Source organism: Rhinolophus ferrumequinum, chromosome 25 (genome assembly GCF_004115265.2).
Source record: "Rhinolophus ferrumequinum isolate MPI-CBG mRhiFer1 chromosome 25, mRhiFer1_v1.p, whole genome shotgun sequence".
NCBI classification, from domain to species: domain Eukaryota; kingdom Metazoa; phylum Chordata; class Mammalia; order Chiroptera; family Rhinolophidae; genus Rhinolophus; species Rhinolophus ferrumequinum.
Window position 1 is genome coordinate 32361430 of NC_046308.1, and position 17871 is coordinate 32379300.

At 46.0% G+C, this 17871-nt stretch overlaps 1 protein-coding gene across 15 annotated transcripts in view; it reads left to right on the forward strand.

The window, feature by feature from the left end:
* NTM (neurotrimin) overlaps positions 1-17871 on the forward strand; it is a 973593-nt gene that overhangs the window by 756291 nt on the left and 199431 nt on the right. Inside the window, exon 1 of one of the 15 annotated variants that reach the window (XM_033097833.1) lies at positions 12715-12872. The exons of 13 other annotated variants lie outside the window; for them this stretch is intronic. In XM_033097833.1, coding sequence (XP_032953724.1) covers positions 12865-12872 — 8 coding nt within the window. In that variant the 5' untranslated portion in view covers positions 12715-12864. Of the gene's footprint in view, positions 1-12714; positions 12938-17871 lie in introns of those variants that run through there. One more of the 15 variants, XM_033097834.1, reaches the window with a different exon arrangement.

Consider the following 17871-nt stretch of genomic DNA (forward strand, 5'->3'; position numbering starts at 1 on the left):
TGTTCTCCCTGTAGTTGAGATTGAAAAGGTTGGAAAAGTGCAACAGGTGTCAAACTGGGGCCGGTGAGCATGGACCCCTCTCCCTGGTCTCTGTGTTTATGCCTCTTGGTCTGTCTTCCTGGCTAGATCACATACGATCCTTTGGATTTTTAAAGCTTTACTGGTGAAAAGAGTGACAAGTCATTACTTTCAAAAGTGGAGGTTTGTGATTTGGCTCTGGAATACCTTGATTCATAAAGCATCATTAGTGTAACTAACGCTGAATGGTCCTACTGGCCCCTTAATCCCTCCCAGTCAGAATACCACAAAGGCAAGGGGCTCTGAGCTGCTTGGCCGATGTGATACAATAACAATAAACGGTACAATAGTACCACCATCCGCATTCCCTCTCCTCCTTGCTCTGGTTTATCTTTCCCCATTGCACTTTTCATCGCATGTATTTGCTTATTTTGTTTTTGTTTGTTTGTTTGTTTGTGTAAGCTCCACCAGAACAGGGCCTTTGTCATTTCTGTCTTAATTCTCTGCCGTAGTCCTAACTCTAAGAGCAGGCATACAGGGGGACTCAATAAATATGCATCATCCAGAGTAATACATAGTCTAGCTACCTGTCGTGCCTCGTGGCAAAGCCTCGCTGGGAGTATCTGTCTAGTTCCTTGTCCGTCCCTGCACCCCAATTTCCTAATTCAAAACAGAAGAAGAACTTGGGCCACTTTGGAACCAGCAGCTCTGGACTGTCTTGAATTAAATCAACCCTGTCGTCCCCATCTGCCCGCCTCCATGTCAGTGTAGATTAATCACTACAGAATAGAAAACAGATTTACATAGCATCTTCACAACAGTCTCAGGGTCCTTTACAGTCATACTATCTAATTAAATTGTAGCTTCAAACATGATTTTCTTTAGTTTATATGCATCAACTAAGCAGACCAGGCTTTTTTTTCTTTTTTAACCTTCTTATTCTAAAACTAAAAGACCAGCTGATTTCAAAGTCCCTGAGTATTATTAATTACCAGTGGCTCAGATCAATGCACAGAGCTTGTCTAGAAAGCTATTTCCTCCTTAGGTGAATGGCCGGGAACACAATACGCAGTAATCAACAATCTGAGATTGTTGCAGATTGAAGCTGAGCAAAGGCTGGGCCTGGTATTGCCACTCCCCTCTCCCCTGTGCAGATGGCAGAGAATGAATCTTGACTTTACAAGGAAGACAAAGCAAGGTGGAGATATTTTCATTGCTATTACACGTGGCAAAAATGCAGGGAAAAGACAGAAACCGCAAAACATGGGCTTCCTCTCCAAGGACAGCTACTTACAGTTTGGAGCACACTGACTTGCACTTCTTTTACCAGGGGAGAACTGCCCTCCTGAGGAGCTGCAGGGAGGGGACCAGGAATAAATGAGAGTCCACCAATGCAAAGAATGAAATGGCCCTTTAAATATACGTCTCTGGAGCCCCAAACCTGGCGGATGTTCCCTTAAGTATTCAAATGAGATTGCAGCATCAGATTGGTATGCATTAGGCTGGTTTCAATGAAAATTAACATGTAATTGCTTCAAATGAAGTAAGTGAGGAGGTAATCTGTTCTTAAATTGGATTCCCAGGATTTTGTGGCACCATAATGCAGCTGTGGAATGAAATATATTTTAAGGATGATGTCCTCAAGAGGGTGAATGGGGCTGGGGCGGAGAGGAGACACAGGGTACAGTAGAAGCTCCCCAGCTTCCCTCCTTTTTTGTCGGTCTCATTCTCCACCTGCCAATGGATGAAAAGATATTCTCCCACCCATGGGTGACTCCCATTTTCTGCTACCTAAACGGTCTCCCCACTAGGCATCAGCTGGTCCTCTTACCTTCTTTCAATGCCTAGGGCTGATTCCCGGAGGTACTCAACACTCTCCGTCACCATAGCTGTGTGGTCTTACCTCAAAGCAGGATTTGTGGGAAGATGATGCTCGTTCAGCATATGGTCTCTACTGAGACCATCCGTTCCTGGGGCCGGTACTGCCAGGGTTGGTTATATTGTCCGGAGCACACTGTGCAGTGGGAGGGATCATTGTTTCTTGTATTCCTGGTATCCAAATATGGGGGGTGCATGCTTGGCCTCCTAACTGACCCATCTGATTTTAAAGACTTCAGCTGGAGCAGCAGCAGCAGGAATAGCAGCCAAATTCATGACCACTATGGCCATCCAAAGCCTGGGTCTAGCCAGACCAGCTCCCCCTCCCAACCCCCAGCCACCATAATATGGTCTGTGAAGTCTGAAGATGAGCCTGGGAATAATTAACCTTCTTATCGTTCAATCAAGATGAGAAGCAGCTGGGTGAGGAGTCAGTGCAGGTTAATGTATTAAATTGTTTGCCTCTGCCGTCCTATGCTGAAAATGAGATTTTTCTGTCACAACTGAAATGAGCTGGCAGTCCTCTGGTCCCGTAGCATCACTTCTCTTTACCAAGGAGCCATTTCTGATGGGCTCTGGGGACCTTCTGCACCAAGGCCACACAGAGGGGCAGAGCTGTTATATGAAATGCATCGCCTGGCACTGTGAAGGGAAAGCTGGGGTGCAGGTTTTGAACCAACGCTGTACTGGTCTACGTCATGTTCTCCCTGAAGGGGCCAGAGTCACATCGGTATGGCTAACTGTGCCTCAGCTCATGAGGCACAGCTCATGAGAGAAGGATGTATTATACGCTGTGTAAAGAATATATATTTCAATAAAAGAGCCCCCATCAGAGCTATAGAGCAAAGAGATGAATAGGAAATCGAGGAGCATGAGGTTCTGTGAGTTCACTCTTGCACCGCTGAAGCAGGCCCCCAGTCTGAGCCCTGCTTGCCTTTCCCTCCAGTTACAGCTTGTTTTTACAGCCTGGCTGATGATTCTTTTTAAATCCCTTTCTTTGTTTCTCCCTCTGTTTATATTGCTGTTTTCTTACTGCACATGTTGAACAGCTCTGGCTTTAGAATTGATCAGAGCTAATGACTTCTTCAGATGTACATGAAGTATTTCTGGACATCTCTCGGTATGTATGACCAAGAAGATGTTAGAGAGAATGCCAGATTGTTTCCCTTCTCCCCAGGGCGTGGTGGACTGATGAATTCAAAGAAGATAAAAGTGAAGAGAATGGGAGTAAGGAGCGGTAACAACACTCAGCTTTACCTGGCTAAGTTTAGGTCTCCTGGGAAACAATGGACGGAGACCCTTAAGACTCTGGCTAGCGGCGTTTGTTTCCTACTATAAGTAGGCCGTAAGGTTGTAGAGAAAGTCCTACACAGGGTCTTCTCTGTGGGCAAAAGAGGGACTACCTACAATGATGAAATGTTTATCATATAGAGAACTGAACTTCTGGCTACGTTTAAGATAGATTTTCTGCACCACGTTAGACAAGTCATTTATGTTGATCATTTCCTTTCATTCTTCATCTGGGAACGGGGTAAGGGTAGGGGGAATAGTGTTTGTCTATCTGCTTAGGGCTCTGCAAGGATTAATAGCCAGCTTGCCTTTCAGACTCCGCAGAAATGCAGGCCAAGAGCAACAAAAGAGAGCTTAGCATACTTTCCTAGATTGTCCACAGGTGCAGCATCTGCTTTGCAGTTTATTTGTCATCTAAACGCCACTGCCACACCTTGATAGAATCTGACTGGGCTAGTATAAGCTGAACTAAGTTAGAGGAGGCTGGTAAAAATGGATTTTGTGGTGTGTGTGTAGGTGTAAATATGTACACTAATTATTATTTTTGATGATCTGATATCTTGTATTAATCATATTGACACCTTTTCTGCCATCAAAATGTGTCAAAAGATCACCTTGATATACTCTTTTGGTTTAACTCTCTCCAGAGTTTGCAGTGCTCACAGGAGACGAGTAGGAAAAAGCCAGTAGTTTCATTCCCATTTTGGAGACAGAGAAGGAGCTTTCCACTCCATGAGCTTAAGGAAGTGCAATTCGTCTTAATCACTGAACTTGTCTCCATAAGTTGATGGAGATCCATAAGTCGTTCTTTCCAGGACCTCATTTTCTTTGAATATCAAAGCAGAGCCATAGTGTTAATTCCCTGCTCTTAAAACACGAACCAATATCAAAGTGCACGTATAGAAAGTAAAATATAAACCAAAATGCATAAAGCAGTATCAACAGTTGATACCACAGTCTAACATGGAATACTAAAAAAAATCCAAGTCAGGTATAGGACTCCTAGGGTCAAGTGGGGCATGATGAAACGTGGAAGATGAGGGACTAGAGGGAAAATGCCTAACTCCATTTATTTAAGTAAAAGGGCTATGAAATACAGAAAATATAAGTGAAAAGCTGGTTCATTACATGATCCTATTCTGAGCTCTATTTTTGCCATTTCCCCTTTTGACCTATGAAATCCCCTCCTGTTCCTCTCTTAAATTCTGCTTCAAAAGCTTTGGTTCTCATTTTATTTTCCTTTCCCGTTTGTAATCTGTGTCCTCGCACAGCTCCATGTGCCTCTATTCCAACTGGCAGACCCTCCCGTTCTGTTCACCCTCTTTCTCTAAAGAGCCTAGACTGACAATGTTGCCAATAGTTTTCGTACATAATAACTTAAGTGCATCACTTTTCTACAAACATGTTATCCTTAGAGTTCAATTCTTCTGCTCCTAGCCTTTGTGCTTGGTAAATATATTCCTTTGACGTGTGTTTTGGAAGATGGTTCAATTTTATGCATGTGCCATTAGTGTCAATTGCACAAAGCAGAAACACAAATTACCTGCATTCTGCAGACATATCTGATAACCTAGACACCATGGGCTGGCATTCACTGCAGCCTCCATCTCTATGCACGAAAATGAAAGGGGAACACCGAAACTGCCTATTAATCTGAAACGTAGGGAAAGTGGTGCAGGTGCTGAATTACATGTTTAGGGAAGCTGTGTCCTAGTACCGTGCCTGCTAGTAGCTGTGCACTGGGCAGGAGCCCTCATTCTGGACAGATGGCTCTGTGCCAGTCTCTTTAGGGAGATCTGGGACTGGGGAGATTAGGAGCCTAGAATGCGTATTAAAGGCTGAGAATTCGTATTAAAGGCAATCTCTACTGGAGAAGGAGCAGGAATGTGGTAGACAACAGGAGAGACCAAAGAGGGGCACCTCTTGGTATCCAGGTCGCCTGGAGAGGCATGTGCGGGTTTCTCACTGTAATGTTCTGTAAAATTCTCTTCCAACTGGTTTTATTTAGGCAGCTCCATAGTCAGCAAATCAGCCTCCCCTGGGGCTGTTAAAGTCAAATCAACAGGGTTTTCAAGGGAACAAATGTTTATAACAAGGAACCCAAACTCCGCCAATGCCACCTACTGTCAGACTTCCTGGCTGTGTTAAAGGAGCCCAAAGCTGTGCCTCATCTGGCCAGGGGAAAAAACAAAAGTCCCCTCTGTAAATGAGCTGATGAGCCTTTCCTTCTCTTGCCTGGAGCTTCCGAGGACGGATACCAGCAGTGCAGCCTCCGAAATGGAGGGGCTGACTGGGGGACCCAGACGAGGGGGTCCTGAACAGAACCAGCCCTTTGCAGAGTGGCTTCACCTGGAAGCCTCCTGCAGGACTGCAGCCCCGCCTTCGCCAGGACTGTCCCTCCTCAGTCAGTCTCAGGAGATCCTTACTCAGTGTCTCTCTAAAGACACTTACTCTGCTCTGAATTTCTCCGGGTTTGGAGCTTGTCACAGTGCTGCTCAGAATTAGATCCCTGATGCCTTGTGACACACACACGTGCACGTACACCCTCGTTCATCCAGTACGAAACACAAAAGAACCAAGAGAATGGGAAAACCTGCCTCTGTGTTCTCCTTCTTCCCATTTAAAAAATGTTCTTCCTCTCTGGCTTTACCATATGATTTTTTTCTCTCTCTCCTGTGTCCTGTCCTGTGAGCCTTCCTGTTTCTCGCTCTTCACTCTCCCCTTTGCTTCTTTCTGTCTCCTTTCTCTCATTTGCAATGAGGCTGCTCAACTGCCGGAGGGTCAGTGCCGTATATCACTGAGGGATCAGCGTGAGGGCCACATTGACAAGGAAAGCTGTCATCAGATTTTACAGCTTCATATAAAATGCACTGTCCATGACAAGGACAGAGAAGGTGCTGGAAGGGCACTGGGTGGTTTGGGGAGAAGCGGGTAGACAGAAGAGAGGCTCTATACTGGGTGAGAGAAGAGGTAAATCTATCTGCTTTCCACACAATGTATTCATGCGGACGAAACTGCTGTCTTTTCTAAACCCAAACACATCTCAGGAAGACTCACTAGGAGACCCATCAATTGATAAAAGCTTCTGTGATGGAGTGTCCATGGTCCATCATGCAGAGCCATGGAGAAAGCTGATCAGAGCTGTCTGAGTGCCCTGGAGTCAAGGGCAGTGTTATGGATGTAACCTAAAGCCATTCTTCCTTGTGAAGCAATAGGGAGCTATCGTGCCACTGGTCCCTCCCATAAACAACGCCGTGTGCACATTCGGTACGCCAATTAAGAGGTGTCTGCATGCCTGCTGTGGGGCCAGCTGGTATCAACCACCACGGGGGCCCGGCAGTACGGCCCTCGTCCTAAAGGCAGTAATCACCCAAGTGGGCAAGCAAAGCCAGCTACATGAATCAATTAGAGAGCCATATATGACAGCTCGTTATGCAGATTGAAGTTCCTATATGCACAAGTCCTTCTGGCAAGTCCCAGTCCTTCCTCCAGGACCCGGCACTCATCCACGTGCCCAAGCCAGAAACTAAGAGGCAGAATAGGACCTTGTTATGTTATGGAGTGTGGGTCTCCTACAGAGACCACCAGAGTTCCAGTCCCTGCTCTGGAATTTATTAACTATGTGATGTTAGGCAAACGATGTATTAGGCCACACCGTCCTGCCTGTAAGGTGGAGGTATTTTCGACAACCCCCTCACAGAGTGGCTGTGTGAATCAAATAAGGCAGGTAAACGGCGTAGCACAGTGCCTGGTGCTTGCTGGGGATCAATGCACGCCAGCCATCGTGACTGATGCGCTATACCCTGCCTTCCCTCCCATACCCTTCCCGCCCCTGAAGTTTCAATCTGGGTAAACATCTTTAATCTGTCCCCTCCTCCCCAGTGGCAGGGCTTTGCCCTTCCTCAGGCCACTTAGTCCTGGCTAGGATGGCCCTTGGGGGTGGGCTTGTCACGCTCTCTGTGTTTCTCAATCTGCTCTCCTGTGGGCAGCACTGACCACTCAGAAAACAGAGCAGAGCACATTCCTGTCCTGTTTGAAACTCGTCGTACCCAAACATTATATTCCGAATGCCTCGTGATAACTCACATGGAAGGCCTTTCGTGAAAATATCTTTGCTCACCTATCCACGTTTTTTACACATCTGTTTCCTACCTCAATCTCCCCAACCACTCTGCGTAATGATTCTCAGGTTGTACACCAGGAAAATCTGTGGAACTTATTTTGAATCCTGGGTGTGAAGTCTTTATTTATAAAATGTATTTAAAAACAAAAAAATTCCTCAAGTGTGTCTGATGTGCATTTCAAACTGGAAAGCACAAACTTTGCCCAAACACACCCTGACTTTGGCCACACAACAGGCAGACACCCTGTCCTGTTCACATTTGTGTACTCAGCTCCTAATGCATTGACTGGTACACAGCAGAGATAGAAAAAAAGGTTTTTTGGTTGTTTTTGCTGACTGACTGACTGAATAAATAAAGGATATTTTCTCGTGATACCTGAGTTAGTTAAACTAAGTTACATCCACCCACAGGATTCAGGGGAGTAGAGGAGTATAGTGTGTGTGTAAGAAGTACAGGTTGGGGTCCAGGGTGGGAGGGATGTGTGAGCTGTTGGCAGAGGAAGGAACACAGCCCACAAGAGGGATAACATCACATTTGTAAGCACCGTACTGCAAGTCCCCGGGGGCGCCCCTGTGCAATGTGGGGGAGTAGGAGACTGAGTGCGAGAGAGGGTGTGGCCATCTGTGTGTGTGAGTGAACGTATGTGATGGGAGCAGAAATATAAACAGCCAAGATCAAGAGGATCCTGAATCCATCAATTCTGCCAAGAAGAAAATCTGACGGATCGAAATTGTCCTTACAAGAACACTGCAAACAATAGCAGGGAGAGTGTCTCTGCAGCCCCGCTGTGGCCAGTGACTCAATGGCAAGGTGGTGAGGTGCGAGGACGGTGCTAAGGGTCGGTGACAAGAAACACCCGCACCAGTTCTTCATTATGGGAGTCGAGGGTGGCTCTTTCTTTTTTTTTTTTTCTCTTCCATCACCCCTTTCTTTCCAGTGATAGATGGGGACCGAGCAGTTTGTGGTATGCAGAGGCTGACAAAACGAGACGATCAGATTGGAAATCAAAGCTCTCACCATTGCTGGCAGTGTGCCTGGACTTCACAGCTACCTCCCATGGAGGGGACAAGAGAAGGGGGAGGAAGCAGCTGCTGTCATTTGTCCCCTAGGAATTGTTTTGGGTTTCACTTTTATTTTTCCCAAGAGGAGAGGAGCTGGAGAGGGTAGCCAAGGCAGCAAAAGCAAGACAAGAAAAAAATGGGTCAGGATTGGAATGCAGGCGGAGAGATGCAGATGCCCCAGGGGAGAGGGAAGCACTAGGCAGAGGAAAGAAGCTTTGGGAACATGCCTTTTTTCTGCTTTCTGCTGGTATCAACCTTGTATCCTGTTTCTTTGCCCGCTGCTCCTCCTTTTTTCTCAGAGGTACTCTCTGTGATCCGTAAAACCTGGCTTCACTTACAGGATGCCTTGGAAATGATTCATTCCTCTGCTCCTTTGACAGGTTGAGAAACTGAGGCACAGGACACTCAGGACACTTCAATGCACTCTTTTTTTGGTCCCACGCTCAGTCTTTTGTCCTGAGAGTTCCAGGAAGTGTCCACCATCCACCTTACAGGACGAAGAGTTGATTCATTTCTTTGCTTTTTTGGCCCCTCTCCCAAGACTCCTTCTCATACTGCCCCACAGGTCCTGAGCTTGAGTCTGATGGGTTGACTCTGCCCTCTGCTGGATCAAAAGGTGGAGAATAAGGCAGGAAAGTGGACTTGTTCCAAAAAACGTACCCTGGCACACTTCCCAGGAAAGTCTTTGGTTAAAGCAACCCAAACCCTAAATGAATACAGCTCAATATGTGTGTGATGTATGAATATACTGATAAGCTGGTCAGAACGTGTTTCTAAATAGACCTATTACATAAGTGGCAATAAATACTACCATCTCTCCTCTCTCAGTGGTTTGTGCATAGAGAAGGATCTAGAGCGTAGCATCCCAGGGCCATGCAGACGGAGTCTTGGCAATTCTGACCTGGCTGATGGGAAGTCCTGATCTCCTTCTAACACAGGTCCCCCATGACATCCACATCACACAGTTGTGCCCTCTGCCCACTGTTTTAATGACTTTCTGTTTTGTTTTACAACCTGCAGTCTGCTGCATGTCCTGGTCAACAGTATCTATTTTTTGTGCTGTTGCTTGCTGCCTTGGACGCATTTACGGGCATTGATTCCCTTCACTGGTTCCCCAAAGAGGTTCTTTTCCTTGAGCCAGAGCGTCGTTCCAGCGGATTACAGTGTCTGCCACTCTGCACTCCAATTTATTGCCATCCTGGGTTTTATTCTCTCCTACACTTGCAGCCAAGCCTCATTCATTTCGCTTTCTGGGGCAAGCAGAATGAAAGAAGTTGCTATTAATAGGAGAAAGGATGACATGCCAGCAGGCTTAGTGATGTCTAAGTTTATGGTATATGCAAGTTCCAGAGCCCGGCTCGGGCCTTAGAGCCACCCTTCTTCCTCCAAGTGACAGAACCAAGCAGGATTCTCACATCGGAACTGACCCTCTGGCAGTTTTTTCTCTTCAGGCTTTTGTGGACAGATGACATTCTTATATTTGGGCAAGTTCACCTGGATGTCCTCCACTTTCCCCTGCTTGTGACCATCAGTTTGCATTTGAGAGAATGCTGGACAGGGTTGTAGGTAAAGTCTCAGTGCAGAGGGATGGGTGAGAGGGAAACAGAGAGGAAGAGCCCGTGGCAAGTGACACAGCAGGTCCTCTTAGGATGGTTTGTTTTTTAGGTTCCCCAGACATTAAGGTATGTGGATCTGATGAAAGAGCCACTCTATAGTTTTATTTACTTTGATAAACATATTTACTAATCATTTATCACAAATCAAATAGTAGAGCAATTTGTAAACAATGTTCTACAGATAATAAATGTCTTTCAAATATGCATACAGAATACTACATTGTAAATGTTGCTAGTCCTGCTTCTTCTGTCAACAGTAGAATTTAGAAGCTATTGAGGGAAGGCAGAGGGTCAAGTGTCACAGGCTCTTTCCAGGGACCTTCCTCAGCTCATTGTGAACTGGCCCAGGCTATTATATAGATTTGCGTCCCCTTCATACAGGAATAGGAGCCACAGACAATCTTCTAGTGGGTTATAGTTGTGGGTGTAGGAGTTTATCCAACCGAATTGACTCTCCAGGAGATCACACACATACTGATAGCTGGTAAGGTCAGAAATCAGTGGACAGTGCTGGAACTTTTCTTTCAGATTGAATGGTATTCATGGGAATAGAAGGTTTTTTATTTGCAAAAACTTCTTTTTACAATATGCTCCTGAGAAAGTACAATACGCAAAAGCAGCATGGGGGGGTGGTCGTAGGATAGAATCTTTTTCGCCATATATTCTAGAAGACGTGCTTGCAGTTGGTCATGCAGGGACTTGATATAAAACTATTTGCATTTCTGGAAAGAACACTATTGTATAATGCATACAACTGTGTAAGAAGTATTGCTGCTATTGGGCCTCTAATGACAGTTTTACTACCAACTTAGAGGTTGTTTTCCAGCCTCTTGCACATGTATTGATCCAGAATGTTTGACTTTACCTCTAGTAAGATAACAAAAGGGTAGCAAACAGAGCCCAGAACCCGAGTCCTCTGTCTATATACCAGAACTCTGGGAAACTTGTCTCAAACACTTAGAACTTCTGGGTTCCCATTCTCAATTTTAAGACAGAAACACTCTATTTTAAGACAAAATTTTAAAATACAGACCTTATGTGGGTTTTCTGTGCCTACCTAGAAGTGAATCACTCTGCAGCTTCCTGTCTGCTCTGCTTTAAAGTCATTGAATGAAAGACTTGTGAGGAAGTGAAAACTGGATTTTTTGCCGCTAATGCCCTTGGTTTTCTTCAACACACAGACAGAATCGTTGTCTCCCTCCGCCACTCATTTCACTCAAATTAGGGTTTGTACCACTATATCAGAAAGACAAGGAAGAAGAATATAAAGTATCGGAGGGAGCAAAAGCTTAGGCCTCATCACTGGAAAACAGTCTCTGCTCTGGTCACACTTCTCCCACCCTGTGCTCTCCTCACTTCCCTTTTCCTTACGGCTTCCTTTGTCTGAACTTCCTGGCTCAATTTGACTCAGGCTTTTTATTAAGAATAATCTTAGCTCCTGCAGATAACTATAGTGACATCCGCTTTCTCTTCGGGTGTTGTGCTGATCATTGAATATTTTAAACAGGTTTTGATGAAGCTAAAACTGCCAAAGGACATCCTTTTCTTAATTGCAAGAACCCAATTCCAGAGATTGTCAGGACTTTGGGAGTAGGAGATTTGTTTTAAAACTAAATATTCCCAGGAGAAAGGAGGCCAGAGATGACCAGGAATAGGAGATCATCTTGGCAGACAGGACCACTCGCATCTATGTATCAACTGATTAGTGGGATTGGGGAAAGAAACAAAGCCTCAGAAATGAGAACAGGTTAGCTTTGTTAGGGACATGCTGGGCAATACCTTATCAGTCTCATAAAGTCACAAGATTAAGGGAAGTGGAATGTGTCTCCTAAGTAGAAGGAAGGGGAAGATGCTACATTTTCACCCCTCTGGCTTTTTTTGTAATTCTCTTGATAATTACAAGGAAAGGAGCTAATTTTACTCTACGCATTTAAATTCTAATTAATATTATTTGATTCTTCTGTGTCTTGCTGAGGTGAAATAAAGCATGCTCTTTTGCTCTTATATTCCTCTTTCTCTCAAGAATTTGCATAAAAAGTGAAGGCATGTTTGCATTTATTGTATTTTAGTAATTGGCATCCTTGCCTTCATAATTCTACTCCACTTTTCTATTCTAACCTCCTAACCTTTCCCCTCTCTGTTCACCTTGGCAAAGAAAGGAACAATTAAGGTTTTAAGGGACCAGTGTCCATCAGAGAATAGGGCAGTTTAACAACTGGAGGTGCAGGCAGCAGACCTGGGAACTCCTGCAGAGCTGGGGGGTCAGTCAGAAATCACTTTGTCTTGTACTGATGAGGAAACTGAGGGTCATGGAGGTGAAATGACTTGCCCATGATCATACATTTTATTGTCCTAGGTCTGGGGTTAGAGATTTGTCTCTGCCTCCAGCTTTGTTTCGATGATTCCACGAAATACAATTATATGTGAAAGGATTTTACAGGCTGTCATGCACAAGGAATGTTTGAGCCATTATTTTTCTGGTTAATTACCAAAAACACTCTTATAAAAATCTCTGCTGCAATGCTCCCTTTTCATTTTGCAAGCTTTTGTGGAGCAGGAATCGTGGCTTGCTGACTTTCAGTAGTATGGCTTACCCATGCTACGTGTGCAGGCATGGCAGGCTCCTGGCATCCTGGCATGAGTAACCATGGAGAACAGTGGGGGACATTCCAGTTTGGTTTGTGCCCGAGGCCAGCTATTATCTCAGAGACACCTGGTTTGGGATAGATGCCTGCTGCAGTGTGCCTGCACTGCAAGCAACAGAGATATTTACTTACTGACAGTGATAATGGACTAGGTGCCATGGTAGGCACACTTCTCGTGGGTCAAAAATATGGATAAAGAAAATACACCAGCTCCCACCGTCACGATTGCTATATGGCCCAGTAAGTAGGTGATGCGATGGAGGTATACAAAGTGCTGTGGAGTGGTGGACGTCACTGCAGATGTGGTAAGGCAGAGGGAACCTTGGGAAGGAAGGTGCATGAGGGTGAGAGAATGGGAAGAGGTGCTTTAGACAGAGAGGGCAGAGTGTGAACTGGCTGGGAGGCATGGGAGACTGTGCCACATTGTGAAAACCGCCTGTGATTCTGACTGTGATACGGCCCCTGTGCAACGGCATGGGGCTAAATGAGGCTAGGGGCGTTCTAGTGTGTTATTCTGAAATGTTTGAGCTTCGTACTGAAAGCTGTGGGAGGCACTGAAGGGCTTTGAACAAATAAGTCTCAAACAGATTTTCTAGAAATGCCCTTCCAGCAACGAGAGGGGTGACTATAAGGGTTAAATGTAGAGGCAAGAGGCCAGTTGGAGGGGCTAGTGCGGAGACCATCCAGAGGATGCGAGACTGGATCGTCCTACCCACCCCCAGTGCCTGGTGTTCAGAAGGTGGTCCATTTGAAAGAGATTTGGGAACAATTTGAGCTTGTTGAATGCACAAGACCAGGAGTAATTTGTGCAGAGAAAGAACTCGCTCTCCTGCAGCCCAGCTAGAATCCCTTCCTACAGAAACTGCTTTCTAGAGAACATCACCAAAGGCACCAGGAGTTTCTGTAGAGGACTTAGCCGGTGATTTGCCCATCGTTGGTTGAAGGCAATTATTTGAGGAGTGGCTGACAAAGCTCCAGCACTAACAGGCCCGATTCCCCCGGCCGACATTTTGCATCTGCACACCCACTGCCTCCCCCTCCATCTCTTCCCTCACCCGTCCTTGCCCACCAGGGACCTGGCTGCTCTTTCTGCAAGCATGGCGATGTGGACCAGAGGAAAGGGTTAAATCCGAGCCACTTCCTTTCTGTGTCTGCACGGCGTTTGCCAGTGAATTGCCTGCACAGGTCCCCTGCTTTCTTTCATTTAAGTAGCTGTTATCTTCTTTGTATCATAAGCTTCTAAAATATAGAGTAAAGAATATGTTTTGTTCTGAAAAATGAGCACTGCATCCCCAGAGGCATAGGAGCACAATAAATAAATGTTTAATGTTGAGCACAGTGATGTGGCCATGTATTCAGTTACTTGGAAAAGAATACTGAAGAGAGGGGACAACAGGATTTGTACACAGATTTGTAAACTTTAACACCTCCCTGTTCTTGTAGAGTCCTTTATACTCTTCCCCTAAATACTTGCTTTGACTCTCATGACAACCATAAGAACTGAGTGGGCAGACACTTTTTCCCCCATATGACACATATGAAAACTAAGACACAGAAAGTCTAGGGACTCAGGCTTGTCATAGCAGATTAGATAATAAAACAAAAACCCAACTATCTCCACTCCATGGAAATCAGGCCAAAACCTCTGGGCATGGGTTGCTGCTTCTCTTAAATATGAACACACAAGCTGAGGTTACATCAGATAAAATATACTAATGCATAGCAACTTCCAGATGGTAGAGATCTTGTTAAAATCTGAGTAACATCCAGGCATTATCAAGCTTTCAGGATGTTCATTACAAAATCTCTCATAGAATCCACTAACCCCAGAAAACACTATTATTTTTCTCAGGTTAAGGAATCAGGAGATGCAGCTTCTCATCCAGAGTCTTTCTTGAATTAAACAGATACACAGTCATAGGCTTATAAATTAAATAGCCACGTAGACTTAGCTTCTCTAGGCTCCTTATCTGTGTAGGTTGGTGGATCATGTCTGAGATCCTTCCAAGCACCAAATTTATACTCAGTTTTAGAGTTCTCAGCAAAAATACCACTTCTAAAAGACTCTCCCTGTCCACTTAAATTAGGGTTCCTCAGCACCCATCTATTTTCTGTACAACACCCCATATTATCCTGTCATAAGAGACCCCACATGTCATTAAAAGTCTGTCTTTCTTTGCCTCTTCTGCGTGAGCAGAACGCCTGTCTGTGCCTATCTTATTTGCCTCTGTGTTGCATTGTTTAAGTCTTAATACAATACCTGGCCCATGCTGGGTGCTCAAAAACATTTGTCAAATAAATGAATCCTTCAATAAACTCACTTTATACACCTCCGCTCATTCCTATCTTTTGAGATAACAACTAGACGTGAAGTGCAAATAATGAGGAAGAGGAGGATCGGCCTGGTGGTGGGATCCTTGTCAGTGGCAAGATGACCAAAGGGCCTGAAGAGTGGGTAGGAGTCCTGGGCGCCACCGCTCTGCCTTAGCACTCTCCCTCCTGCCAGCACTGTTTAAGTCGGCCGTGTCTCCACAGGAGAACATGTGCTGAGGTACCTGTGGTATGAATAAGACCCACCGTATTCGGGAAGAGAAACCCATCCTGGGGAGGGGACACTTCAGCATTTACGCTGTTCCTGGCAGTGACTGGCTTCCCACCCCATAACCGTCTTCCTCCTATATTGCTCTCCGATGTGATTTTCATGATGCCGTTCGGCCACCCACCCGCATAAGCAGCAGCCCACTGCTGCAGACGAGAGCAAACCCCTCAGCGTGGCATTCTGAGGCCTCTCTCTGCAAGCTGACCACAGCCTCCCTTCTTACGCTGTCTCCCTCTGCATCTCCAGAGTCCCTACCTCGGTCACACCAGACCCTAAACATATAAACATATATCCCATATCCATATCCATATATTTGGACTCCATTTCCTTCCTATGGAGAACACACCCTCACCTTTTCTTTATTCTTGCAGATATATTTTTCATTTAACATGAGCTCAGGGTTCACTCCCTCCATAAGATTTGCAATCCATATGCTCCTCCCCCCAACACACCAAACTCCTGAAATCCTCGCGAGGTGTCTCTTGGAGGACTCACGCCTGGCCGGATTGTATTGCCCTTGGTGTCAGTCTTCCTAGATGTCCCCCCTTCTCTCTGCTCTTCCTGGCCTCAGGCTCTACTCAGCCCTGTCTCCTCTCTCCCCAAACCCGGGCCACCCACTCTGCCCCTCCGCCCAAAGCCTAACTGTGGAGCAGTGGCCGTCTCTCTGGCACCTGCTCTTTGCAGCCTCCAAAGCACCTCATGCTCCCTTCCTTAAGAGTTTTCCCTTGTAATCAACAAAACATTTGTGAGAATTACAAATAGGTCTGTTCTTAGTGCCAGAGCCCCAAAGCTGGCCCTGAAATTTGAATTTGTGTGAAAGTGACTTATTAAGGAGGTGCTCCCTAGGGAAACCACAGAAGGAGTGGGGGATGCAAGGTAGGGGGGCTCCATTTCAGGCAAACAGCCGTGAGGGTGGCTTTGGCCTGCCTGAGGTGAAACCCAGGCAGGTACAGAGAGCGGGCTTCCCCGCTCCCACACAGCGTGCTGCCCGCTGCCCCCGGGGACACTCCCGGCTCTCCATGAGTGGGCGAAAGGGCTCCTGCACCTAAAGACAGACCTCCAAAGAGAGTGGCAGTTAGAAGCAGAACCTCACAGGAACCTGAGGAGTGGCACAGAAATTATAAAAGGGACCTGGGGGAACTGGAACGACATTGACAACTACAATGTCCTGCACAGGTGAGGACATTACTACAGATCAAAGACCCAGAGATGCAGGCCCGGCTTCCAGCCCCCTTTCAGAGTGGGTTCTCTGGCTCCTTGCACATCCCTTATCTGTAGTCCTGGACTAACGTGAACCCCGGGGCCTTTTCTTTCAGGACTTTGGTCAACAATTGAGGCAGAGCAATAGGTGCATACCTCCCTTAGGTGAATACACCTATGTGACTTTTTTCTAGATCTTTCCTTCTGGCCTAGCACAGATACTTTTAGGACTTTCCAGTCCTTAGTCCATGAGACAGAGGCAGTTGGCTAGGAGTGCCAGTTGGCTCTCCTCTCCCTGCGTCATGGTCCCCTCCCTGCGGCTACTCCCTGGAGCCAACTTCCATTTTATTTTATTTTATTTATTTATTATTATTATTATTATTATTATTATTATTATCATTTTACTTTTTGGGGGGAATATTGAGGGACAGTGTGTTTCTCCAGGGCCCATCAGCTCCAAGTCGTTGTCCTTCAATCTAGTTGTGGAGGGTGCAGCGCAGCTCAGCTCCAAGTCCAGTCGCCGTTTTCAATCTTCCATTTTATGATGGAGAAGGTGAAGGAAGGTGAGAGGACTGAAGCCGCTCAGCAGCTGCCGTTAACAACAAACTGGTTTTAGACATCTGGGCGCTCCTCTGAGATGGAGTTCTTCAAACTGGTTGTCACAGATGAATAAATCGGACAGAAAATATGCAAACGATAAGGCCTTCCTCCTTGGGACTGAAGAAGGCCTCGTTTTGAAGGCATTTCCTCCCACCGGGAGCATTCATCTTTCTGGGGGATACATCCTGCCCCCTAAGGTATCACATCCCATAGATTAACTATCTGGAGAGAGGTACAATTACCTCTTTTACACTTAATTATTCTTCCATTTCCTTGTCAGAGTGAGCGCTGTTTTTCCAGACCCTGGGGACCCTTTCTCACAGGGTCAGCAGAGGATGCACAAACGGAGGGGGAGCGTTGCAGCTGCTCCAGTGTGCATCTCTACGTTGGTTCTGTTCTCCTGTCACTTTGTGTCCACCTCTCAGATGGTAGAAATGGCACTTTGTAACTGTGCAGCCACTCTCCTGGGAGGAAGCCAGACTGCTTCCCACTGTCCTTAACTTCCACCTGGGCCCCAGGCAATCATTTGAGACACAGTGGCACCACCAAGAGGTGAAATAATGTGTGACAAAGGTCATAGGGAGAAAACGAGGAAGGCCCCTGCTCACCCAGGAGCCCTCTTTGTCATTTTGGAATTCTAGCTTAATCAGCCTGTTCTTCCTTCCGAGGTACTGTGGAGTTTGATGTAGCAGACTGCCTCCTCCTAGGAAAGGAAAACAAACAAACAAACAAAACAGGTATGGCCTTGAGCTGGATTGCTTTCATTTGACCCTTCCCTCCCCCAATACAGGGCCATACATGTTGTCATGCAGGGTCTCTGGTCCCGCTCCCGCTCTAGGC